Genomic DNA, 27,441 nt, shown 5'->3' with positions numbered 1-27,441 from the left:
GGCAAAAAATGAATTTGTACCTGTAGCGAATTGAAGAATGCAAATGCAATATGGATTCCTTCATTTCTTGGATCAGCCAGAATTCCAGCTCCCAAACCCCAAGTTATGCCAAAAAATGGTGTGAGCACAGCCAAGCTCTTGGCAATAACCACTAAGACATGCCTTTCCTCTGCTTGTGCAGCAGTTGTTCCAACCCTTCTCCTTATGATTTTGTACAAAACCACAACCAGGATAATGAGGTTTATCACCACTATTGATAGTGCAGGAATCACAAATGCCAGCAGAGCTTTGGACTTATCCCAGTTGAGCCAACATATGATATTTTCTCGGATGTATCCGTTGTCAGGTGCAGTTGCAGCTATAGTTACTGTTGCAATGATGAGAGGAGCTCCGTAGCCTAGAAAAAATCCAATGGCCAGCATAGATGCTTTAGACAAACCACCAGCAAAAACATTTGTTGTACGGTAGAGCAGCAGCATAGCTGAGGCCAGCATCCAGAAGAACAGGGCCAGGTAGAAAAAATGGATGAAAAAGGTAGCTGCAGTGCATGCTGGAGGGTTTTTAACTTCTGCATCTGAAATGGCCGCTCCAATTATAAACCAAATGTTTGCAATCAGGAGGGAAACGGCAATGTTAACAATGGCAACATGACGCAAGTAAGAGGTTTCATTCTTTCTTATTTTTCTCCAAATGAGGCCTTCAATGATGAGACATATGACCAAGGATCCCATTGAAATGCCAACTCCAATGTAGGTTATAATGTCCAAATAGAGTTTCTTTGGACTGTTCGGTGACATGAGGATGGAGAATGAGGTCAGGTGGTTGCAGTTGCAGGTGACAGTTTCTGTTTCATTTATGTTTAACACTAACTCGCAGCCCTTGCCATCCCATCCTCCCAGGCCATCAAAGAGGCTGAAGTTCCAGAAGACACATTCAGGCTTTTGCAGTGTATCATTTAAAATATCAAATGTGAAAGAGATATTTTTGATTTGGCCACTGGACTGAACAAGTACAACCCTGCCGTTTATGGAGTTGAGCGATGAATTGGCCTCATTTCTTGCAGGTAGTACATTATCTAACGAGTTAAATACTATCATAGTGATTGTTTTGTTATCTCCATAAGACTCTGGTATTTTTATTACCACTGAAGAATTAAATTCAGCATTGAAAGTGTCTGTGAATGTAGTTCTGTTTAACTGAATAAATTCTGTCTTAATGTCAAAAGTTGTATTGACAAGATGAGATGTTATTTTTTCAAGCGAGTCCAATAAAGACGAGCTGACACTTCCAGCATCAGTATTGTTTAAGATGCTTGTGGAGTCATTATTGTTCAATGTGTTCCATGCTTTCTTTGTTCCATTGATGGTGAGAACCCCTGCTGTTATCAAGACATTCTGAGGAAAAAAATAAGAGTGATATTAGATTTAAAAAAATACAGTTTGGAATGTGATAAATTTTGCAAACTTATAAACATACCTCCATTGAATCTCTGCTAATCGAGACATTGAAGGATGAAGTTTTGTTGGCTACATTGGTGAGTATTTTCACAATAGCTTTAATGTTGGGAGGAGATGTAATCACTTCTTCAGTAAAACTGACAGTGACATTGCTGAGCTGTTCCAAAAATGCTGGCAAGGTAGTGGCAGTCAAGAACTGTGAGATTTGGACAGAGGAAAGAACAATTTCACATGTTATCTCCATGTAATACTTTTATGTATGCACATTTATAATCAGAGGAGTTGGTGATCAAAGGTTTCTGAATTTGAAAGTTTGAAGTATGGAGTCAAAGTATACTATAAGTACTTTCTTAATTTTTATTTATTCACAGTATCTATTTTTTTTTCAGGGTATTTCCAGACTGAAACAGATGAAATCTTGTTTTATTTAATCTTTCTTCTTGTTTTCCTGCTTCTTTAAGCACAAATTATGCATAATATATATATATATATATATATATATATATATATATATATATATATATATAAACAGCTAACAATAACAGTTAAACCTAAGTGCAGCCTAGGCGAGGTAGTCAAACGCAGATCCACTGAGCTCTCAACACAGACAGCATCATCAGAAGAAAAGTTGATAAAATAAATTTAAAATTTTGTATTGTTCGATACATATTTGTACCGAACCGAAAGCACTGTATCGAATGGTTCAATACCGATATGAGTATTGTTGCACCCCTAGTATATACATACATATATGTGTGTTTGTATGTCTGTGGGTGTCTTATACTCTGGTATTTTGAATTAGAGCCATTTATATCTATTGAAGCTATTTTGTTATATTTTGTAACTTTGTAATACAGTGTATAATTAATTTTGTTTAGTTAGTTACTGTTTTTACTGCAACTGTGAACTCATCATTTCCTCGGGGATTAATAAAGTATTCTGAATCTTTCAAAAATGTTTGTAGAATGTTTGATTTTTGTCAATCTAACCAATGGTTCATGAAATGTTGTTAGAAACAACCAGAGAGCTAGAATACCTGAGACTGGTCAAGCAGCTCCTTAACTGGCAACAGGATGCAGTTGTCTTGAATGTCTCCAAAATTTCCACTCTCCTTACAGACTGCAGTTATTTCTCCCACCTTGTTTGGTTCTGAACAGGGCACTGCAGCTTTGTAACCTACATCTCCTTGGCCAAATCTGTCATCTTTACAGACAGCGTCTATAAAGAAAGAGAAAAAAATACATCAGCAATTTTAATATGTATTTTTCATTTTCTCAAATGGTAAATGGCCTGTATTTATATAGCGCTTTTACTAGTCCCTAAGGACTCCAAAGCGCTTTACATATCCAGTCATTCACCCATTCACACACACACTCACATACTGGTGATGGCAAGCTACGTTGTAGCCACAGCTGCCCTGGGGTGCACTGACAGAGGGTGTGTTAATGCATGCTTAAGTTAATACTTGTGAATATCTGAATGTAATACTCACTCTGTGATGATAATTGTAGTGTTATTGCATTTGTAAATAACGGTTGGTTTTTTAACTGACAGATGATTGGCTTTTCCCCTTGTTCACAACCTTGAGGTGTAGGATAATTATAGGTAATTGAAGTACCAGTGCCTAAACAACAACAACAACAACAATAAAAGTAAGTTTAAAAATATCCTAGAGAGTAGAACAATAGCAAGACCAAAAAGTTACAAAATCATATTAATTGCATTAAATATGGTTTTGTGAAAAATGCTGTCATATAAAATGTTTCTCAGTAACAGATTTGCCTTTTGTTGATTTTTGCGTTTTTGTGTCAGACTTACCTGCTTGCAAAATGCCCCGAAACTGAACCTCATACCCATCATTCACACTGCACTTCAGAGCCACACTTCCTCCAGAACATTGCACATACTGTCTGATTGGTGAGACTGTGATTGTGGGTTTTGTTTTCAGACTGAAGGATGTTGCAGATTTCTGGTGAAAAAATGCTTTGTCGTTTGTGCGAATGAGCCGACATTCATAAACTCCTGTAATTAAAAGTGAAGTGCTTTAATGAAAAAAAACAAAAGCGGTACCATATTTGTAATAACAACAATATTTTTGAATACTCTTAGTTTTCCTCCTTCTAGTTTTCCTAAAAAAGCCAACGCAGCTTTTTAGCAAAACTAGACTAAACAATAATGTCTCTCAAATATTCATCCGTTAACTAAAGGACAGTTTGTTGTCAAATTAGTTACTCACCTCCAGTTACAATATTTCTCAATTTCTCTGAACATGCAATTTCCAAAATAGCTCATACATTCAGAAAGACACTGGTTAACCTGTGAATGCAATTACCAGTGATGGGAATAACGGTGTTACTAACGGTGTTACTTTTTTCAGTAACGAGTAATCTAACTAATTACTATTCCTATCGTTACAACGCCGTTACAGTTAATAACAAGGAAACGCGGTCCGTTACTATTTTTCAACAAACAGACGGTTGAAGCTGTGTTCAGCTTACCGCATCTTATATCAGTTGCACGGAAGTAGCTGTCTATGTAAGTACAGCTTTAAGCAGCTGCGTGCTCCCGCGGACGGTAATCACGATCACTATCTAGCACAACACCTGGAGCTAAGGAGGCAAAACAATCGCATGAGTGCTGCTGTTTGACTGAGGAAGAATAAAGTAGTCGTGGTAAGCCAATCACATGACCACTTAAAGACAAAGCAACACAGTGATATATACCAGTTTATAAATTGTGTTGATAGGCCACGTAAAACCAGAGTCATGATAAACAATATATACGCGGAGTTTTTTCCTCAATAGTTTCGCCACGTTAGCGCTAGCAAGCACTCTCTGCTTATGAACAAAAAAACAAAACAAAACAGTGGAAGTTTTAGGAGTGACGGCGAGATAGAGAGAGAGAGAGAGAGAGCAGGAAAAGCGAGAGCGAGTTTTGAGATGTGAGATTTGTGACGTTTAGCGTGTTTGGAGTGTGTAGTTCATGTGTTGTCTTGGGTAGTTAGTGTGTAGTGTTGTGGATAGTTTTGTGTTGTGTGTCAGAACAATGGGGCGACTGCTGTCTCCAGGTAGAAACAGCAGTGATACACCTGCTGCTGTCAGACCTGCAGGTATCAGGCTGTGATGTTCTCCTTTATAGTGGACAGAAATTATTTTTTTGGAATGGCACAAATAATTTGTGTGGCATCTTAACAGCTGATTGTTCTGTAAATAGTTTGAAATGGTTATTTAAAAAATCAAGGTAAAAGGTAAATGGATGCAAATAACTTTGTTTGCAAAACTTGTGCATAGGATTTTAAAATTGACAATTTATATTTGCATTTAAAGTTATGAAATATGATTCATTAAACATGTTTGTGGTTGTTACAGTAAAATATATAACTTTTTCTACTCTGATTTTATGGTTTTTGTCTGATTTTAGATCAATTGTGTTAATACAGTATGTCAAAATGAAAACATAACTGTAAATTCTGACACGTGAGGTTGTGCTGAAAAGGATGATACCAAACAAGACAAAGTAAATAGTTTTTAAAAGGCAAAATGTGGAGGGAAAATCAAAAGTAGTAAAAAATGACCAATTATACCCTGGAACCCAGAGGGTTAAACGTTTTCTTTAAAGTAACGCAATAGTTATTTTTCAAGTAATTAATTGCTTTTAGAATATTGTAACTCAGTTACTTTTTTGAAGAAGTAACTAGTAACTCTAATTGAATTACTTTTTCAAAGTAACTTGCCCAACACTGGCAATTACCAACCCAAAACCTTTAAGTTTAGTTTAAAGAGACGTTTTGTCAACTAAGCCATTTCTTTTTTTAACCAAAGCCACTAGTTCCTTTGACAATGTGGAAACTGGGGTGGTCAGAAGTTTTAGATACTTCACTGATACTATACTGTTTTAGACAGCTGACTCTAAAAGCGAGTTCCTTATGTTATGATTTCCATGTTTTTACCTACAGTGAATGCACATATTTTTTTTCTGATATTGTGTATCAAAATATTGCTTAAATGCTGAAATCAAAAGCATAACATATTACATTCTGTATTGTAAAGACAGAGTCCTTTCATTTCCATGTATTGTGAGGGAAAAAAACCTGGACTGCACAGAACTATAAAGGAGAATATCAGGCCATTCACAATAGAATATTACAGTGAATACAGACTGATTGATTCACTGACAATGCTTGAGTTCAGCTCGTTCTCACTCCCGAGGCATAACATCTGGCATGATACCACTTTTTTATGTGCGATATCTATAGCGATATCATAAATTCGGATATCTGGTTGTAAGACTCAGATAATTATTTATTAAAAACTAGACATTTTAAATGAGAATAAGGAGGAAACGTATTTTTGTGTGCTCCCCCTATTCCCTGTTAATGCCCTACCTGCCACCCTGGCAAAACTTGCTACCTGCCGCTACACAGTTACCAGCCATCAGCTGCATAGAAAAGGATCCTGGTGGTTAAACGTGCTGCTGTTGTTTAGCCGCTGGTTTCCTCTTTCTGGAGCAAAGTGGGCAATAAAAAAACAAGAGAGACAGGAGTCGTGACAGGAAAGCCGATCAGCTGATCATTGATCAGTTTCATGAATAAAGTAGCAGCAGGAGAGGGAGAGAGAGAGAAGAAGAGGCAGTCGCTCCATATATCGGTTGTTAAGCTTAACGTGAGAATGCTTTACAAACATTCAGAAATGAACACAGTTGCTTTACTTCTCTGGGATAGCTCTCCTGGAGATTAAATGCCGGTTTGCAAGCACGTAGTGAGACTCCAAGTGCTCAACCAGACCGTTGAAAGGTCTCGCACGCCAAAGCCGCTCTATCACGGGACGCACACTGCTCCGACATGCTAAGGTCATGAGCTGGGTTACGCCATGTCGCAAATTTTGTTTTTGTTTTTTTTAATTTTTTATTTCTCTCCGATATCCGATCCAGTAATTTAAAATGGTAAATGGCCTGTATTTGTATAGCGCTTCACTTAGTCTCTAAGGACCCCAAAGCGCTTTATACTACATTCAGTCATTCACCCATTCTGGTGATAGCAAACTACATTGTAGCCACAGCTGCCGTGGGGCGCACTGACAGAGACAAGGCTGCCGGACACTGGCACCACTGGGCCCTCTGACCACCACCAGTAGGCAACGGGTGAAGTGTCTTGCCGAAAGACACAACGACTGAGACTATTCGAGCTGGAGCTCGAACCGGCAACCTTCCAATTATAAGACGAACTGCCAATTCTTGAGCCACGATCGCCAGTAATTTAGATCAGTATCGGACCGATACTGATACATAACATCCGATTGGTCCATCCCTAATAAAATCCTGACAATTTGTCACATCCCGTGTCGTTCCTGAGGAATGCGAAAGGTGACCTTCCATGTTGTTATGCTATGTGCCAGGTTGTGGGTGAAATACAGTAGAATGACGGTCCTGCGTTAATATACGTTCCAGCCATGTATACCAGCCCTAACCCTATCCCTAAGCTTAGCCATAGCCTTATCCCTAACTTTAACCAGCACTTTAATGACGTTAAATAGTGTTTTCCAAAGCGATTTAAGTAAAATGAACGAACATGTGTAGATTGATTCCGAATGCTTCTCGTGTTTCCTTAATTTTCTCGTCATTTAAGGATGTGTTGGGTGCTTGGAAGTGTACTGTGTTGACGATTTGTCTCCTAGCATAAAATATTATGCTTTGGGAGTGAGAATGTGGTGTTGTGGTGCACTGTAAGATGAATTTTACCCAGTCAATCAGAATTTTGCTGTTGCGGTAGCCTGGGCACTATCAGAAAACTGTAATGCAGGACTTACATTTTAATGTTATTAAAATGAAAATATTACATTTTTTAAATAAAATATTACAATACAATTACTTTTTTTTTTTTTAAGTATTCCTATTAAACGTATCAGTCAATTTCTTACCATTGTCAGAGCTAATAAATCTTGACACAGTTAAGGTTGATTTTCCATCCTTAATTGAAATTCTGTGTTCTCCATCTTCAGATATGAGCACCGTATTACGTCTCCACTCTGCTGCTGAGACAGTGCCAAAATTGAGATTCACTGGTGGAGGGCCACATGTGACAGTCACTGTTTCCTCATAAAATCCATCATTTGGCACAAATGTCAGGGGACCCGATGCTTTAAGGACACAAATGTCACACAATTGTTAAACAACTATCTGGACCGATAGATATTCACAACATTTGAAAGGAGAAATGTAAAAGACTGCCTTACCCTCAAATACCACAGGGTATGATTCTGCCAGCTTGCCAGCTATTTTTAAATTTAGTGCTTGAAAGTCTGGTGTAACAGAAGAGTTAGCACTGACTTGATATTGGGCAATGGTACTTCCACTCCTGCAACAGAAAATAGAAGTCCCTTAAAAATGTAACCACAAAAGAGTTGCCAACTCTCATGTGCTCACACGTGATGTGTTCACTCACACAGGCCAAACAAGTCTCATCTCAAATAACACAAACATCAAATGCCCTTAGATATAGCAAAAAAAAGATTACAGTAAATAGCAAATAATTAACCATTTTTTCCCTACTGGGTAGATTATATGTTTCTAGAATGAGTAGCAGACAGTTTTACTGCAAGTTGAGTTCTCCCTCAGTCACTTTAATTTACAATTTAACAGATGAAAATGTTTACAGTAAAGTCTTCATTGTGATGAGGCAGGATAGATTAAGAAATTTCATTACTTGAAAGTAACGTGAGTAACTTTTTTTCCCTCCTAGTTTGTTAAATAAAGTATTACCTTCAAGACACTGTTCTGTTAACTAGTCCCCCAAGCTAGTTAACAGTAAAATAGCAGTCTTTTAAAAGGACTTTGCAAAAACATGTAATAACCATACCATAAAAGGAGTAGCAAATGAAGGGAAAAAAAAAACCTTGATAGGAATATTGTAGTTACTAAAAAGACATTGTGAGTTACCGGAAGTTGATTAATTTTGCTTCTATTCCTTGCTTCAGTCCTTCATCCCTGATCTGTTTGAGACAATGGCAAAAAATGGAATAAATATCCCATATAGCTAGTGGAATGAGAACACCAGAAAACAGAATGATTAATAAAAAAGGCAAATAAAAACTTACAGTGTTGCTAACATTTCTGTGAAAGTCATTGGTTTCCTGATTGTATTCTTCCTTGAATTCAACATCCATAGTTATTTCTAGTGTCTTCTTCATCTGTGCAGTTGTTGATGTTGTGGTGGTTGTTGTTGTTGATGATGCTGTGGTTGTTGTTGTTGATGTTGTGGTTGTCAGTGGTGGTGGTAGAAAGGGCATTGTTGTTGTTGTGTTTGGCATTGTTGGTGTTATCGTCATTGTTGTAGTTGTAACTGATGGTAATGTAGTTGTAGCTGATGTTATACATGGAGTGAAAGCTGTGGAGAATAAATTAAGATCCAAGAGAAAAGAAGAAAATTAACACCAGAGAATTCCAACAGAAATAAATGTATTAAAGACATATTTGAATACATTGAGTGAGTATATAATCACAATCGGGGGCCTGTTCTTCGTACCTCGCTTACTACATCCAAGATCAAATGACACATCCAAGATCAAATCATCGCGCTAACTTTGAGCTCGCTAATCCGGTTCTCCGAACACACCTGTTGTTGACGATTAGTATAGCTGGATGAAGTAATCTGAGATCACTGGGTGGCTTAAAAGGGGCTACGCATCGATAGTAGAAACATTGATCAGCAACCCTGTGATTGGTCGGCGAAGATGTCGAAGGAGCGCGCACAGTATTTCACGGCAGCAGACCAAGAACTCTTGATTGAGGGATTTCAGGAGTTTCAGAGTTTAATTAAAACGCAGGGGAACACTGCAAAGGCTGCAAAAGCAAGGAGAGAGGGCTGGCAGAAAGTTGCTGACAAATTAAACTCGTAAGTGATCCATGATATTACATTATATCATGTGATATTATTTTATTCCACATTATATTATATTACATCATATCCTCTTTCACATTAGAGCCACAACAGGACCCACTAGAACATGGGAACAAGTAAAAGTGAAATATAAGAATATTCCACAGAATGGTAATATTTATCACTTATATTGCTTTTAGTCTATGACAAGAGACCCTGGAATAATCTGTTTGTTTGTTTATAACAGCAACCAAGAAAAGGGCAGAGCAAATAAAGACAGGTGGTGGTCCTGCACCCCTCGTCACACCCCTTTTTTGTACTGTGACATTTATTGACATTGTGGGTTTTTTGTGTGTAGTTTGACATAACACTCCATCACTTTTACCTGTTCCCATGCAAGGGGTGACTGAAGCATGCACAGTAAGTCGGGAGTAAGTATATACAGTACAGTAAGTATATATATATATATATATGTATATATATATAGGGAGAGAGAGAGAGAGAGAGAGAGAGAGAGTAAATAATACCCTCACGGGAGAATCGATATCTCTCTATGAGCACACCGTCGCGCCGAGCTAAAGGATCCCGTCTATCCCGCAATATACGCTAAATTCTGTAAACTCTCCTTATCAATCTTGCACCTTCCTTGCTCGCGTACAAACGGACAGGACATGGCTGCGACAGACTTCCCAAATCCACCTTCGCTTTTTAGCCGTGGTCTGTCATCTTGATTGCACGTAGTAATTTACTATTACTACTCTAAAATATGAATTACATCTGACATGATCTACTACATGTAATAGAATGATTAATAGTACATTTCCCTTTTTTTCGGAAATGACCTGTATGTATCTGTATGAAATCAATAAAAGAATCAAATACTGCATTATCTTTAGTTACATTGATAATATTTATTTATGGTAAAACAGTGGCGAAATATCGCTCTTGCTTTCATATAACTGCAGCGGACATACCTGAGAGGCCGCGATCTAATCCTGTTTACATAAAGTAAACCTGCTCCCGAGCAGGTTTACGCTTACGGATCTGTTGCTATGACAGCAAGTCCCAGATGAGCTTCGGAGAACCGAACGATCCAAGATCACGCGAAATCGTCAACATTCAAATCCGGCTAACTTACTTAGCGAGGTACGAAGAACAGGCCCCAGGTCACATAAAAATTATTTGCTAAATTCTTACTTGAGATTGGTTGACATAATTCTCCACCAGGAGGAAGCACATTTATGCACCCACAGGTTTGTGAGGTGACATTATTGCATGCTCCATATAGTTCACACTTCTTACATGACCAAGCAAACTGGTCCTCACACTGACACTGCCATCCCGTAGAGACTGGAGAGCACCCTTTTCAAGACAGTTAAAAGAATGACAAATCATAGTCATACGGCACTATATAAGAATAGTACAAAAATCACATAAATAAGATCAAGTCCTCACATGTGGTGAAGTTCAAGTCTTTTACTGTTAAAGATTCGATTTGAGGGGAGACGACATTTTTCATAATGTCTCTGAGTACAACAGTGATATTTGGGGGCACACTGACTGCTGGGATGTGCATTTCAACTGCTATATAGAAGACCACTGGTGCTGTGAAGGAGAAAAGGAGTGAATGCATCACATAAACCTGTCACAATAATGGGAAACAATATTTACATGATTGTGTAGACAGCAAGCTCCTATTTTTACACGGTCAAAACCCTGCTGGCAAAAATCTAAAACTATGAGTCACTTGGCAAACAGATTCATTTTTTAGATAATTTAAATAACTTTATTTTTACAACAAAGGAGATTCAATTTATTTAGATTTTAAAGTGCAAGTGATAATCTGCAGCACTGTTCATTTCAATTATCATACCATTTGTTGTTGTAGGTGATGTAGTTGATGTTGTTGTGACTGTAAAAAAGGGGTAAGAGCAGCATGTCAGGTTTCAGCATACTTTTTTAAATTTATCATTTTTCTTTTCCCATCAAGCCACAGAATCTAATGTACATCATCCCTGCAATATGACATATTATATCTTTAATACCAAGTTTTTGCTTTAAGGACATGAAACAAAACACTTAAAATCTTTTCAATTAGCATATGACCAGACATGTAGACAAACATATTTAGTGACGGTTTAAGAGATTTGGTTTGATACCAATACTGTAACAGCTTTGATACAAAATCAGAGATGACAAAAATTGATTACAAATATCATAATAATAAAATGTAATTCCTGATCATTCAAATAGCTGTGTAGTTACAACAATGGTGATGGAGCTTTTCATATTTTAAAGTGCTCTGGAGCTCACACAAAGACATTTATACTTTACATTTCATATATCATACCATTTGTTGTAGTAGGTATTGTTGTTACTGGTGTGGTGACTGTGAAAATGGAAAAAAGCAGTAGTTCAGATTTCAGCCTACTTTTCTTATATTTCAAATTTCCCTTTTCTAATGCAGCCATTAAATAGCTCTGTTGGTGCAACAAAAGTGATTCATGTTTTAGATTTTACAGTGCAACTGATAATCTGGACCTTCATTCTTATTTTACATTTCAAACACCATACCATTTGTTGTTGTAGTAAAGGATGGTGTTGATGGTGTTATGACTATGAAAATGGGAAAAAAAACAGGAGTTCAGGTTTCAGTATACATTTTTATATATTTTAAATTTCTATTTTCAAATGCACCCACAGAATGTAATGTACATAATCCTTGCAAAATTACATATTATGTATGTCTTTAATACTGAGTGTTTGTTTAAGGACATGAAGCAGAAAACCTCTTAAACATAAGCTTTGATAATTAGTAGTTAATGTTTTTGTGAATGTTTTTCAATTAATATGAGAAACAAAAGTATTTAAATTTATGGGACGGATGAAAGATTCTTTAGGTTAGAAAGTTGTAATGACATTTACTGCAAAAAATACTTTAAGGAAGAATGTTCACATACCAGGAGTTGTTGTTGGAGATAAAGAAGTATCTGTGGATGACAATTATCATTTTAAAATGTTCATTTTACAGTAAATGGCAAAAATAATTAACAGCTTAGAAAAAAAACAAAAAAAATTAAAAAGAGACCAAAAGAAAACAAGAACAAATACACACCCTTATTTCTAAGGAGAAAAAGGGGAAAATCCATCACATATACAAAACACAATCATGGGAGATGATATTTACAAGAAAATGCTGACAAAAAGCTGTGACTTTTATGCCCCCTGTTTCCACATAATCTGTGTCCCAATTGAGGGGCCACATCCTTCAGAGGCCACAGTTAAAGGCAACCTTGAGTCTTCCTTTTCCCCAGAATAGGTTGGGTCTATCCTTCGTGGCCCAACCTATGTCAGGATTCACAGCGCGGCAGTGGCGGTGGATAATTTTTTGGAAAAAATGATGGCAGGTTCAAGCTGGGCGGCCAAAGAGTAAACTTTTAAATGTAAGTACTGAGTTTTATGTTACTTATGTACGAGGCAATACAAATGTTTTAATAATGAAGAACATTAAAAGATTACTGTTGGCCACATGTGGGCCAACAGTAATAACAGAATTATGCAAACAGAATAAAGTGAAATGTGAATGCTGCCTGGTTTTCAGTCTCGAAAATTATGGAACAAGCAGAATTCACTGCACTGTTATTGCTAGCTTGGTTATTTTTGTTGCCTCCAATTGGTGGTGTCGAGCCAAATTGATTTTAATGTTTGTTTGACAGTAAGCTAAAAGAAAGGTGGTTTATTCAGAGGAGTCAAACATGTGACCACAGCACCAACTGGAAACTTTTCTTATTTTGGAAGTATTTGGTACTTATTTAGTACAAACAGAAAATGCTCCATCTCTTGTGCTGTTTTGTAATACCGCCTGAGGCTGTCACTTTTCTTTCTGTCCTGCACTCTCTCTCTGTTTCTTTCTCTCTGATTGTGTAATAAAAGTATGAACATGTATTTATAAGACACACTTGTGTTTGAATCCTGCAGCTTATAACACATTTGATTTCCATGTGTGACAACTGCAAGTGTCCAGAGTGAGGACAGACTGAGGGACCCACTGCTGCACATCATCTGTGTGACTTTGCACCCCTGAAAGTTGAAATAATCTCAGCTAATTGAGTCACAAGCCAAACACATGTGATTCTAGATCATTTAAAGAGCTGTATTGTTGAAACAAAAGTGATTCATTTTTTTTAGATTTGACAGTGCAAGTTATAATCTGGAGCTCACACAAACACCTTCATTCTTCACTATACATTTCAAATCTCTTACTGTATGTTGGTGTAGGTGATGGTGTTATTTCTATGGAAAGGGGGGGGGGGGGAAGCAGCAGTTTAGATTTCAACATACTTTTTTTAATATTTCAAATTATTTGTTTCAAATGCAGCCACAGAATCTAATGCAAATCAACCTTGCAAAATTACATACTATGTCTTTAATGTCAAGTGTTTGCTTTAAGGAGATGCAGCAAAACACTTCAAGTGCTGTGTTTACATATTATCACCGTATAAGCTTTGGTCATAAAAGACAGTTTCAATGTATATTTAAACCTATATAAATTATTAACACAACTTGAACTGTTGAAAAAAAAAATGGTTTGAAAGTACAATGACTACACAGTTTTTTATTGACATTTACTGCAAAAATATACTTTAAAGAATAAACAAGCAAGTAAGAATGTTCACTTACCAGGAGTTGTTGTTGGACATGAAGAAACGTCTGTGGAGGAAAATTGTGGTTTTAAAATGATCATTTCTAGAGAATGACAAAAATGATTCACAGCAAAGAAAAAAAAACACAAAACACAAAAGAAAATGACATAAAAAGTAAACAAGAACAAGAACTCACCCTTATTTCTAACAACAGAAAGTTTACACTTAAGCATATGTTTAATAGATGATTCTAAGTAACCATAGCTATATGTTGATGAACACATGCTGCTGGTCAGATACATTCATTAATGTTCTTGGTGAAAGCACTTTTCTGTAACAACAGCTAGAAGATTTCAGTGCTTACTTGTGATTGGTTCACAGAACTCTCCAGTAGAAGGAAGCCCTTTGATGCATTCACAAGTTTGGGAGGTGACATTACTGCATGCACCGTATACTCCACACTTGTCACATGACCAGGCAAACTGGTCCTCACATTGACACTGCAGTCCTCCAGTGGAGTTTGGATAGCACCCTGATAAGGACATTTAAGACAATCACCAAACATAGCTCATAAATCATTCACCAGAGTATGAACACATTTAATTAGGACTGAGTATAAAATTCTTACATGTGGTGAAGTTCAATTCTTCCAGTATTAAAGACCAACTGATTGTTTGGGGGAAAGTCAAATTTCCCACATAGTCTCTAAACAGATCAATGAAATTTGGGGGCAGACTGGATATTGGGAAGAGCAAGTTCAAGTCTATATTAAACTCCACTGGCTCTGTAGAGGAGACAAGGAGAAAATCATCACAAAAATCTTTCACAATTATGAGAAACAATGTTTACATATATTGTTTTTGAACAAACACCCCAATTATCTGACATGTTTCTACTTCTACTGAGATGTAAAAGGCCAGAAGTAGAGAAGAGGCACACCTCTTGCCCCTCTTACTGTCAAACCTTATTTTCTACCATTTAAACTGAAAGTTGAAATAATCTCAGCTAATTGAGTCACAAACCAAACACATGTGATTCTAGATCATATAAAGAGCTGTATTGTTGAAACAAAAGTGATTCATTTTTTTAGATTTGACAGTGCAAGTGATAATCTGGAGCTCACACAAAGACCTTCATTCTTCACTATACATTTCAAACGTCTTACTGTATGTTGGTGTAGGTGATGGTGTTATTTCTATGGAAAAAGGTGGAAAAAAGCAGCAGTTTAGATTTCAACATACTTTTTTTTATATTTCAAATTATTTGTTTCAAACGCAGCCACAGAATTTAATGCAAATAAACCTTGCAAAATTACATATTGTGTAATATTTAATTTCAGCGTTTGCTTTAAGGAGATGCAGCAAAACACTTCACATGCTGTGGTTAGTTATTATCACCGTATAAGCTTTGGTCATGAAAGGCATTTAAGATGTATATTTGAACCAATATAAATTATTAACACCGATTGAATTGTTGAAAGATTTTTTAGGTCTGTAAGTACAATGACTACACATTTTTGTAATGACATTTACTGCAAAAATATACTTTAAAGAATGAACATAGAAGAAAGAAGAATGTTCACATACCAGGAGTTGTTGTTGGACATGACGAAATATCTGTAGAGGAAAATTGTGCTTTTAAAATGTTCATTATTTAATGAATGACCAAAAAGATTAACAGCAAAGATGAGAAACAAAACACAAATGAAAAAGATATTTTAAAAAAAGGAAACGAGCACAAACACACCCTTATGTCTAACAACAGAAAGTTTACATTGAAGCATATGTTTAATAGATGATTCCAAGTAATGATAGCTATATGTTGATGAACACATGCTGCTGGTCAGATACATTCATTTATTCAAAATTAGAGTTTTTAGACTCCTCCTCTGTAGAACCAGCTCCCAGTTTGGATTTGGGAGACAGGCACTCTCTCTATACCTTCAAAATTAGATTTAAAATATCGCCTTTTGAAGAAAAAAATACAAATAGGGCTGGATGTTTTGAAATAACCTAAGACCTATAGTTAAAATTGGATGGGAATAATCTGGAACAGTTATCAATGAAGTTTGGGCACGGAGTTTATTAAATTAAAGTTGTGCAAGATCAATTAATTATACTATTAGTTAATTCTTTGTTCTCTGCAGTCTGGAACTGCTTTCAGTGGACAGGTTGGAGATACTTGTTTAATAATAAGAAAGTAATGCCATCCCATAGTCCTGTGTACACCCTCAAAACAACCCTTTTTTCCTTCTCAGCATGGCTTTGTGGTCATGGTCGAAATTAATAATAAAGTTGGAGTCAACACTATGCATTTAGCAGTATTGCTCAAGAGACGTGGGAATCAATGGAGTAACTTAAATTCAGGCGTCATGAAAGTTTTAGGCAAGCTCAACATCTTGTCTGTGCAGCTTGGATGATATGGTATCCTGAAATAGAGAAATGTACAGTTTATCTATTTTCTATGGGGAGAAAAAAAAACTTAGAGAGACATAGAGAAAGATATAAGATAGAGAGGACTGGAGAGGAGAAGTTGAAGCTGACGTTGGTTTTTTTTGTTGTTGTTGTTGTTGTTGTTGTTATACTGTAAAAAGATTATAATGTAAAAAGAAAAATCAAACCAAATATAGTAATTGTTTTTGGTTGGTTAATTTCCAATTTTGCAGTGTTTGTGCTGCAGAGCAAGTACTTAAAAACTGGCCATGACAGAAGCTTACTTGTAATTGGTTCACAGAACTCTCCAGTAGAAGGAAGCTCTTTGATGCATTCACAAGTTTGGGAGGTGACATTGCTGCATGCACCGTATACTCCACACTTGTCACATGACCAGGCAAACTGGTCCTCACATTGACACTGCAGTCCTCCAGTGGAGTTTGGATAGCACCCTGATAAGGACATTTAAGACAATCACCAAACATAGCTCATAAATCATTCACCAGAGTATGAACACATTTAATTAGGACTGAGTATAAAATTCTTACATGTGGTGAAGTTCAATTCTTCCAGTATTAAAGACCAACTGATTGTTTGGGGGAAAGTCAAATTTCCCACATAGTCTCTAAACAGATCAATGAAATTTGGAGGCAGACTGGATATTGGGAAGAGCAAGTTCAAGTCTATATTAAACTCCACTGGCTCTGTAGAGGAGACAAGGAGAAAATCATCACAAAAATCTTTCACAATTATGAGAAACAATGTTTACATATATTGTTTTTGAACAAACACCCCAATTATCTGACATGTTTCTACTTCTACTGAGATGTAAAAGGCCAGAAGTAGAGAAGAGGCACACCTCTTAATTTTTTAATTTCGATTTTTTTTCAGCTCCATCGTCACAGTTGTAAAAGAAAGAAAAGAAAAAGCATCTAGACATGCAGTCCACCTTTTTCAAACATTGATGAAATTGATGGATCATTCTAAATAGCTCACTAACTCACTATATTCAGAGGCTCAAACCTCCTCTCGAATGAACTTTAGGACATGTGTTTCCTTGGCTGGCCAACTGAACATAAATTATTTAATTTTGAAAGCAACATTGCTTTTGATGCAATTTTGTATTATTATGAAAACAATTCTGAATCATCTTCAAGAATAAATTTCACAGTATAAATTTGGATGGTATTCACATATTGCATTTAAATAGTAGAGTGTTTATATAAATCTCATTGAAACTGGAAATTGTTTAAAAGCACTAAATCATTGGTTTCGATTGACCTAGCAAACCTAGTCAGATTTCCAAAGACAGTACTATCCTTAGTGACAAAATTGTTTTTCCGGTTGCTCATTTTTCAGTAACAAGTGAATTTCTTTTGACTTATTGAAGTTATCATCTCTCTATTTTTTGGATTATACATCATTCAGATGTTAGGTGTTCATTTGGTGTGAGTGAACAAGCTTAAAAATTAGTAAGGCTAAGAACACAAGAAAGAATTATGGCATCTGAGACAGATCAAATAAATCAACATTGGGATGACGTATACAGTATGTCGATGACCCAAGTCAAGCATACAATGTCCATTTAAATGTATATTTAGTGTCATATGAGGAAATGCTGGTTGAAACAAAGTAAAAGTTAAACAACAAATTTATGATTGATTAAAGGTATGAAAAAAGCATGTAAAAAAGTGACTATAAAAGATGTTTTTCAAAAGTAAAATATAAACACATAAAGAATAAATTAACAAATATAGTCAAGTTACAAAAGAAGCAGTATGATAATAAAAACTGAAAATAAAGTAAATTGTCATGGTTGGCTGTGTGGCAGGCAGGCAAGCAGGAGTGGTGGATCCAAAATGCAGGACTCAGACACGGAAGTACAACTTAAAGCGCAGCTTTATTGCTGGGAAAAACCTCGTACTAACTAAACTCACCAAAAGACAAACAAAAGTCTGAATAGAGGAACTGAGGACTGAAACACTGGAAAATAAATACTAAACCTGAGCAGGTGACTAAACACTAGAAACACTAGAAACACGGAAGCAGAACACACAGCTTGTTGAGGGTACGACGCGACACTGACTCAGAGAAACACAGGGTTTAAATACACTGGGAAGTAACGAGGGGAATGAGACACAGAAGGAGAGCACAGCTGGGGGAAATCAGAACTGACGAGACAAGGAATTGTAAACGAACACATTCACATAAGACACGGACCTTCAAAGTAAAACAGGAAGTATGACACAGAGATGCGAATTTGACACAGTGGAGACAGCAACTAAGAAACACAGAGACATAACCAGTAAGGCAGAGGACTCGACGAACCAAAAGACAAAGAGGGAAACTCAAACATGCAGACACAGACTTACATAGAACAGAGGGGACACAGAGAGACATGAAGGGCAAGGGATCAAAACTAGAAACCATAGAATAAATCACACAAGTACAATAATACAAAAATCACAAAGAACTAAAAACACTGGGTCAGGAGACCCAGGACCTTGACATAAATGGAACATTGGAAAGTACTGTAATTAACAATACTATTTAGAATAAATGTTGCAATTATATGCTTTCATGTTATTTTTAAAATAGTGATAATTTCAGAGTAAAATTGTTAAAACGTCTTCTTGAAGATTTCAATATATTTTTTATAAGAATTAGTACAAAGTTGGCTGGTAAAATTGTGGTCTTTATTCTTTGTCTGCTACAGCTTGGATTCACTTTTAGTGGATAGCTTGAAGATACTCACTTAACAACAACAACAACATAATAATAATAACATAATAAAATTAGTAATAATAAAATATGAATAAAACAATAATAATAATAATAATAATGATGATGATGATATAGTCCTGCTGCAGCTGATTTAAGGATTTGGTACAACAGCTTGTTACGGAATAAATATATATTCTTGATGCTTATTTTCTGATTATATTGTTTTTATTTATTTTAATAATAAAGGCCTGTATAAAGGAAGGCCAGCTTTGACTCACAAACCAAGTGCTCAGCCAGAATAAAAATACAGGAAGTGCAGAGCTGCAGAGGCAAGAACAGGAAACCAGACAGAAAAAGCGGAACTAAGCAACACACACACACACATCAAGTCAGGCGAGAAGGAGTTGTTTTTATCGAAACTATGTGTGACGTGTAAAGGACCAAAATAACACCTATATGATATACATTTTTGGCTTCTAATGCTAGAGATCTGCAACTGGCTTTAGGCTGTGCATGTCTCTCTCTCTCTTCCAGAAGATGATTGAATAAAATAATTATAAATACTTTAACCAACTGAGTCATGTTCTCTCTATTTAGTAAAAGAATTCAAAGAACAAACTTTAATACTTGGTGCCGAAACCCCGGATTCTTTTACATCAGAGAGGACAAATTTGGCCCAAGGTGGAATTATGAAATGAGGCGAACAGAGGACCGGTCCTATAGAATTTAAAGGTAGGCACCACCTGTTAAAGCAAAGTGTGCATATTGGATGAATTCTAAATTATCTGTTCGCTGAGTTAACGTTCTTCACTGTTAAATTGGCTCAGTAGTGTTGAAACATAAGAACAAGAGATTTTTGCTAAGAACTGCAGGTTGATGTTTAAGTCTACTGCAGAGTTATTTTAAGTGTCTGTGCAAAGTTGTCTTCACGTGTTGCCGTGGAAGTATAATAAATTTTATAATTGGCTCGGCAGTAAGACCGTTTTAGTTAAAGTTACCAATTTGATCTTAGTTTTGTAACGCGAAGTGCAGCTCTGGCAAGCCACCTCTCTTGGACGCAAGAGTGGATCCAGTGGTACTGGGTGCCAGGTCGGTATTTCCTCGGAATTTGCACTCCGTTAAATACCAGTGGTCTGTTGTTTGGCGACCAGAGTTTGGAACTCGGGGGACTTGAGCCCTTATAGTAAATTAACGACGTGGGCGTAGCACAGTAAAAAACCCACGAGGGACCCATGGGGCTTCTGTTTGTGTGCAATTGTGTTGATCATGTTTGTGTAATTGGCTGCTTGTTTATTGTGTATGGTTGCAAGTCTAAAGGGGTTAGTATATACTTGTGTGAAGCTGTTCAGTTTGTGTGCATGGCTGAGGGTGCATTCATTTAATATACAGTTTTATATATAGTGTGTAAACATTGTAACAAGAGTTTGATTAGGGTGAAGAAACTCAGGAAATGCAGTGATGTGAAGAGTGTGTGTGTATGAAAACCACTGTGTGTGTGTGGGTCTGTGACAGGAAGTGAAAATGTCTGCATGGAGTTTGAAGGATTGTGGCTGTGTGTGCAACGAGTGAAAAATAGAGATGTTTCAAAATGAAAACAGAGGGATCAGAGAATGAATGTGTTAATAATTAGTGAAGAAAATGATATTAAATAAATGTGTTAGTGTGTTAATACAGGAGCCCATGGACTTGGCTCAACCTTTTAAATGAGTACAGCGGCCAGAACAAAATCATAGATTAACATAATTGGGACAACAAACAGGCCAGGTTTTGGCTGAAAATTTCACAGCTTCACCTCTCATCATGTACTTATCCTCAGAAGAACCTTAAAGGACGGTCAATCTCTGCCTGAAGACAAAAGGCAGCTCAAGAGCAATAGAGTCGACTTGAAGTATCAACAGCAGAAAACAGACAGCAAGAATGACCTGATACTCTGAAAGGTCCAGAAGCATGTACGAATACCATAGTTGATAGTTGAACATGCGCTCTAATCACAAGCTGGGAAGTGTACCAGTGACATAATTGTGTGAAAGCGCTTGATGGGACTGTCTGAGGTTCATATTTGCCATGCTGGGACTTAAGCGGCAAAAACAGACTGAAAAGAAGAAGAGGAGAATGAACAGAGAAGAAGAAACAGCTGATTTGGGCCTGTGTTTGCTGGAGATTCGGGAGGGCACACAGGCAACTGTGAGAAGAGGAGAGAGGACAGGGGTGAGAGATGAAAGCTGAGGCTGTTAAAGTGAGAGCATATGAAAATTGGGTTGAAAATTGAGGCTGGCGGACTTGTGGAGGTTTTGAAATGTCCAGAGCATCGCAACAGAAAGGTAAATAAATAAATAAATAAACTAATAATTATATAAATGAATAGAAAACATACATACACCAGTAGAAACATGTGAAATTGTTTTTGGATAGAATCAAGAGCTGGAGGAGACATTTTGAATCCAAAGCTCCACGCCAATATGCCTGAATTAATCTGAATACAAACCCATACATGCAATGAAGACCAGCTTACACTCATGAATGTTAATATATCACATAAATGCTAAATATTGTAGATTTAATAGAGACTTGCTATTAACTGTGGAGGTTATCCATTGCAGTGAATAGCTCTAGAAGTCCAAGAAAAAAGGGGGATTTTGTGAAAAGGAAAATATAAGGATGTTACCAAACGGTGATCAGATAATAAATTTGATTTTAAAATAGTAAATTGGAAGAGGTCTTGTGCTAATTGAGCAAAAGAAGTGATTACTGTAGGAAGAAAAAATAATAATAATTTAATTTTGACGCTTGCACTAAGAGAAACATATCTCTGACTGTGTGAGAAGAATTGCTTGGTAAAATATATGATAGCATGGTACAGGATAATTAAATAAAGTGATTAGGTCTGTGACTAAAATGCAGTAGTGCAGACCTGGAGAAGAAATTTATAATCTAGTGATGATACTCTGTCATAAGTTGTTTAGGAAGTGGTTAATGGAGAATATTAGTGTTGTGCGAACTGTGCGGCTGCTAACAAAACTTTCTATGATTAATCTCGCAGATTTTGGGGGTTTTTGTTTTAGTGATAGCTGGATTCTGCCAGTTAGGTGTGGGTTGTTTTCCTCTTTTCAACAGAGAGAGTTTTTCTATACATGGACATGTCCAGAACTGGGCCCAATATTTTTGTAACAGTGCACTTAGAGAAAACCTGTCAGGTGCGACCCTTATGGTGATGATGTTTTGTGTTTTGATGATTTAATAATCAGCTATTTTTCATTTTTGTTCTAAGCAGGCCTGTAAGATTGAATAAACAGCGCTGTAAAACATTTTTGTGGGAGCAAATATAAGGCGAGCTTTTCCAGATTACAATGGGCTCAGGACAAGGTTACCTATGGGGACCCGGTCAGAGTGTGAGTCCCTGTCTAAAAGGATTGCAGCGAGTGAATCCAGTCCAAAATTATGAAGAACTGTTTTTCTTTTTCAAAAAAACAAATGGATGAGCTGGAGAGTGGAGAATCTGATCATTTGCGCGTGAGACTCCACTATCAACAATATCTAGTGTGAATGCGTGTGAATGAATGTGTGACTGGACTGTGACGGGACTGACGATGTGGACTAAAGTTTTGACTGATTGGATACTGAGATAAAAACTGGACCAACCTTAGGATTAGTAAATGTTGACAAACAATGCACCACGCCGGTAAGAAAAACGGTGGAGGCTTTGTTTTGTTTTTTTGCAGGAGCAGGAGGATAAGAGAGACCAGAGGGGGAGACTGTGGTTTCACATGAGAGTGTGGAACTGTAGACTGAACCCTTTGGCTGCTAATTTTGAGTTATTGATGTTTGCATTAAGAAAATTCTGTCTTATTGGCTGTGTTTTGATCAAGGTATCACATTATGCTGTTGGGAAAATGCCAAATGCTAAAGTGGAGAAAACTTTTGATATCACTCATGACTGGAGTATGTCAGTATTAACCGTAACAGGCCACTGTAGAAGTCAATTCAATTTTATAGAGGAAAATAGCCAAAACCAAAACAATATTTATGAATTACATAGGGGAATGGGAGATTGGTCACATTCCAAATACAGTTATGGAATAATGAAGACTGGTCCAAGGGAGCGAGGTTTTTTCCCTTTAAAATAGTAAATAAAAAATAAAAAAAAGAGTACAACCGGTAGGGGCATGAGATAGGACGTGGTACTGCAGAAAAACAAGAGCAAAGTAAAAAAAAAAAAATAGAAAACCTATTTTGTGTAGCTTTGATAAATTCAAATTAAAATGTACGATTACACTCAGAGGATCAACATGAAATTAAAACATATGTAAGTTTTGTATGAAGCACATGACTGATAACTGTTCTGTCCTAAGCTTTTGTTTCTTATAGTACCAATTTGACCACACCTAGTTTTCACGCAAAAGAAGGGTAATTCCAAATGTTTGAGGGAGGAATATCACTAATATTGGATTGAAGATTCTCTGGCCGAGTGGTTGACTGAAACATGCAGAAAATAAAAGCTATTAAGGGAAGAATATGCAGTGCCACACTATCAGATGCCAGTGACAGTCGGGCTAAGTGATGAATCAGGTGAGCTGGATGAATGGCTGAATAAAGACATAAATTCTCATTCATAAAATTTAATAAGCTCTACAGGTCATTGGGGAGTGCCTCCGAGATGACCAAAATCCTCACTATGTTGCTAAGCGAGAGATACTACAGACACACTAAAACAAAAAGCTTACTGTATTTTCCACTCTATAAGGTGCACTTAAAATCCTTTCATTTTCTCATAGATCGACAGTGCACCTTATGTATGACTTTACTGACTTTGAACCAATTTTATGTGGTATACAGTGCTCAAAAATCTGTCGAAAAATGTTTCGCATGACTTTGCTACGCTATGAAGCCGCACCGCTTGATGGATTGTCGGAGCATTACGGCTACCATAGTCAGGAGCCTCGCGGAGTAATCTGGGTCCAAAACTCCATCCCCTTCAGGTTTCTAAGTCAAACGAACACTATGGCATCACTGAGAGTTAAAAACTGTCTGAATCCTTTCATCTTTGATAAAATGATCAGCGTTGCTGCTCCACCAGTTATAACAATTAAGTTTAACATCCAGTCATCCATGAAAACAGAATTTATTCAATTTAATGGAGTTAGAAGTTAGCAGGAAGTTAGCTCTCTAGTTTCCAGCTAAAAATCATATACAATGTTCTGATTGAGAGATTTCTCTGTAAATTGAAATGTACAGCTCTGTTATCACTTCCGACATAAATGAAGTGTTTAGGAACAAAACGTTTAACAACGTTTCTAGGGTTACTGAAGTTGGACTTGTTGGTATATAATTATGTGCTACGTGATCACTAGCGACACAGCTATGTTAGCATAATATTAGCACAGTGACGCTGGAGGATGAACGCTAACTCGATAAAAGTTAACGCGATGCTGTAAACGGACCAAACTTTAGTCAGGAGAAAAATTGAGACAATCCATCCACAATACAAGGTCAATCATCAATATACTGAGACAACATGCAAGCAGAGCAGCTGCGAGAGAATTCAACATTAACGATTAAAATGGTACAGAAGTCGAGGAAGCAAGAAGAAAAGAGTTGAGTAAAGTTTGACCAATCTGACTGTTTTTTTGTTTTTTTTTCACTTAATGCACCTTATAATTCGGTGTGCCTTACGATCCGGATAATATGGTATTTATGCTTATATCTACAATCTAATTTGTTCAGTCACTACACAGAGTTCATGACAACAGGCCACTGTTAGAACCTGATGTGAATGCTTAAAGATCAGCTCCTTTGACGAGAGCAGGTAGCAATTCCTAAAAAAAAATAGACTGTCCAAGAATATTGCGTTGATCAAGAAACAGAAAGGCACAGCAAAAAAAAAAAAAAAAAGACAAAGAAGATATGAAGGGGACAGAACATAGAAAATATTTAAGGTCAACTCATAGATACCCAGGCATAGCAAAATGGTAAACTGAAAGATGTAATACTTACAGTCAAAAGAGCTTGGGAATAAAAAATAGTCTATAAGAAGTTAACCAGATTTGATTCTGCCTCAGAAAACCAGAAACACCTAGTTTGTGAAAACTGCGTAATATCCACATGCTGAAGAAGGAGATTGTGTTTGGATTACAAGACTTGTAAAGAATAAAGAAAACTTCAAGCTGCAGACTTGATCAAATTCCACAGTGTGGTTATCGTACAGATCAATTTGACTAATGACACTGAATTTCATTATAAAACACACCAATAAGTTGTTTTTACAGTTGTTTAATATTCATCCGATCATCCAAAAAATATCTCACCTGAACAGATGACAGCAGCATCCTGACCATGTTCACATGTGTTTGATCCAAATCCACTGTGTTGACACTCAGTTAGAGAACTTTCATTTCCTGAACAGGTGACATTGTCAAGCCAAATCTGTCCAGTTCCTGCACCAAAGTGAGCTAATGCAGGAACTTCCAGTGCTGACCCACAGTTTAACTGTCTGCAAACCACCTCAGCATCACTTAAGTCCCAGCCATCATCACAGACTGTTCCCCAGCTGTTATTGTGGTAAACCTCAACTCTGCCAGCGCATCCAGATGATCCAGATCCAGTTAATCTGATCAGACCTTTTAATGAAAAAGACATAACACACACTTTTCTTTAATATATGTTCCTTAAAGGAAATAAAGATACATATCACTCAATAACATATTAACATGCAGTTTGTTCCATATCAAACAGTTTTGACACCTGAACAGATGACACCAGCATCTGAGTAATGTCCATCGTTGTAGTAGTAGTAGTAGTTGTTGTTGTAGTAGTAGTAGTAGTAGTTTCCCCATCCAGAGTGTTGACATTCACTTAGAGAACTCTCATTTCCTGAACAGGTCACATCACCGAGCCAGATCTGTCCAGTTCCTGGACCAAAGTAAGCTGATTGAGGAGCTTGGAGTGCCGACCCACAGTTTAACTGTCTGCAAACCACCTCAGCATCATTTAAGTCCCAGTTAAAATCAAAGACTGTTCCCCAGATGTTATTGTGAAAGATTTCAACTCTTCCAGAGCATCGAGATGATCCAGCTCCAGCTAACCTGATCAGATCTATAGGCAAAGAACATGAAAAACATTTAGATTCACCCTTACGTTAAAAATAAGATTTAATGCATCCTAACTTGCAATATCATCTCCATCTAACGGTTTTCTCACCTGAACAGACGACGGCAGCATCCTGACCATGTTCACATCTGTTTGATTGAAATCCACTATGTTGACAATCAGTTAGAGAACTTTCATTTCCTGAACAGGTCACACGATCAAGCCAAATCTGTCCAGTTCCTGCACCAAAGTGAGCTGATTGAGGAACTTCTAGTGCCGAGCCACAGTTTAACTGTCTGCAAACCACCTCAGCATCATTTAAGTCCCAGCCATCATCACAGACTGTTCCCCAGCTGTTACTGTGATAAACTTCAACTCTGCCAGAACATCGAGTAGATCCAGATCCGACTAATCTGATGTCACCTTTTATGTAAAAGACAAGACACAAACTATGTTTAAATATAAATCCTTTCAAGAAAATACAGATGCATTACCCTCAAAAACACTGAAATGCAATGTGTTCCATATCATAACGGTTTTTCACCTGAACAGATGACACCAACGTCATAATAATGTCCATAGTAGTAGTAGTAGTAGTAGTTGTTGTAGTAGTTGTAGTAGTTTCCCCATCCAGGGTGTTGACATTCACTTAGAGAACTTTCATTTCCTGAACAGGTCACACCAGTGAGCCAGACCTGTCCAGTTCCTGCACCAAATTTAGATGATTGAGTAGCTTCTAGTGCCGACCCACAATTTAACTGTCTGCAAACCACCTCAGCATCATTTAAGTTCCAGTTGGAATCAGAGACTGTTCCCCAGATGTTATTGTGAAAGATTTCAACTCTGCCAGAACATCGAGATGATCCAGATCCAACTAATCTGATGAGATCTGAAAAGGAAAGAAGATGAAAAATATTTTCAAACATCCTTACACAAAAAGACTTCATGGAAGACACAAAAGAACAGAGTTAACTTCCAGTATCATGTATGTTTAACAGTTTTCTCACCTGAACAGATGACAGCAGCATCCTGACCATGTTCACATGTGTTTGATCCAAATCCACTGTGTTGGCACTCAGTTAGAGTACTTTCATTTCCTGAACAGGTCACATGATCAAGCCAGATCTGTCCAGTTCCTGCACCAAAGTGATCTGACTGAGGAACTTCCAGTGCTGACCCACAGTTTAACTGTCTGCAAACCACCTCAGCATCATTTAAGTCCCAGCCAT

The 27,441-nt window shown here is 37.0% G+C and overlaps 1 protein-coding gene across 1 annotated transcript in view; it reads right to left on the bottom strand.

Moving 5' to 3' along the window:
* The window catches only part of LOC116323703, a gene marked incomplete at its 5' end in the record, with an annotated part of 64,630 nt that overhangs the window by 1,885 nt on the left and 35,304 nt on the right, over positions 1 to 27,441 (bottom strand). The window contains 27 exons of the mRNA XM_039610092.1: positions 21 to 1,394; positions 1,477 to 1,653; positions 2,494 to 2,675; positions 2,950 to 3,081; positions 3,276 to 3,479; positions 7,373 to 7,591; positions 7,688 to 7,809; positions 8,391 to 8,443; positions 8,549 to 8,838; positions 10,528 to 10,680; positions 10,786 to 10,935; positions 11,204 to 11,242; positions 11,681 to 11,719; positions 11,905 to 11,946; positions 12,291 to 12,320; positions 13,594 to 13,623; positions 14,011 to 14,040; positions 14,338 to 14,505; positions 14,602 to 14,757; positions 15,139 to 15,168; positions 15,560 to 15,589; positions 16,690 to 16,857; positions 16,954 to 17,109; positions 25,432 to 25,743; positions 25,868 to 26,218; positions 26,324 to 26,635; positions 26,757 to 27,101. Of these exons, the coding sequence (XP_039466026.1) occupies positions 21 to 1,394; positions 1,477 to 1,653; positions 2,494 to 2,675; positions 2,950 to 3,081; positions 3,276 to 3,479; positions 7,373 to 7,591; positions 7,688 to 7,809; positions 8,391 to 8,443; positions 8,549 to 8,838; positions 10,528 to 10,680; positions 10,786 to 10,935; positions 11,204 to 11,242; positions 11,681 to 11,719; positions 11,905 to 11,946; positions 12,291 to 12,320; positions 13,594 to 13,623; positions 14,011 to 14,040; positions 14,338 to 14,505; positions 14,602 to 14,757; positions 15,139 to 15,168; positions 15,560 to 15,589; positions 16,690 to 16,857; positions 16,954 to 17,109; positions 25,432 to 25,743; positions 25,868 to 26,218; positions 26,324 to 26,635; positions 26,757 to 27,101 (5,294 nt within the window). The remainder of the gene's footprint in view (positions 1 to 20; positions 1,395 to 1,476; positions 1,654 to 2,493; positions 2,676 to 2,949; positions 3,082 to 3,275; positions 3,480 to 7,372; positions 7,592 to 7,687; positions 7,810 to 8,390; positions 8,444 to 8,548; positions 8,839 to 10,527; positions 10,681 to 10,785; positions 10,936 to 11,203; positions 11,243 to 11,680; positions 11,720 to 11,904; positions 11,947 to 12,290; positions 12,321 to 13,593; positions 13,624 to 14,010; positions 14,041 to 14,337; positions 14,506 to 14,601; positions 14,758 to 15,138; positions 15,169 to 15,559; positions 15,590 to 16,689; positions 16,858 to 16,953; positions 17,110 to 25,431; positions 25,744 to 25,867; positions 26,219 to 26,323; positions 26,636 to 26,756; positions 27,102 to 27,441) is intronic.

This window comes from Oreochromis aureus, linkage group 3 (assembly GCF_013358895.1).
Source record: "Oreochromis aureus strain Israel breed Guangdong linkage group 3, ZZ_aureus, whole genome shotgun sequence".
Classification (NCBI taxonomy): Eukaryota; Metazoa; Chordata; class Actinopteri; order Cichliformes; family Cichlidae; genus Oreochromis; species Oreochromis aureus.
The sequence above is the reverse complement of the archived record's forward strand: the minus strand, read 5'-3'. Positions and strand labels throughout refer to the sequence as shown.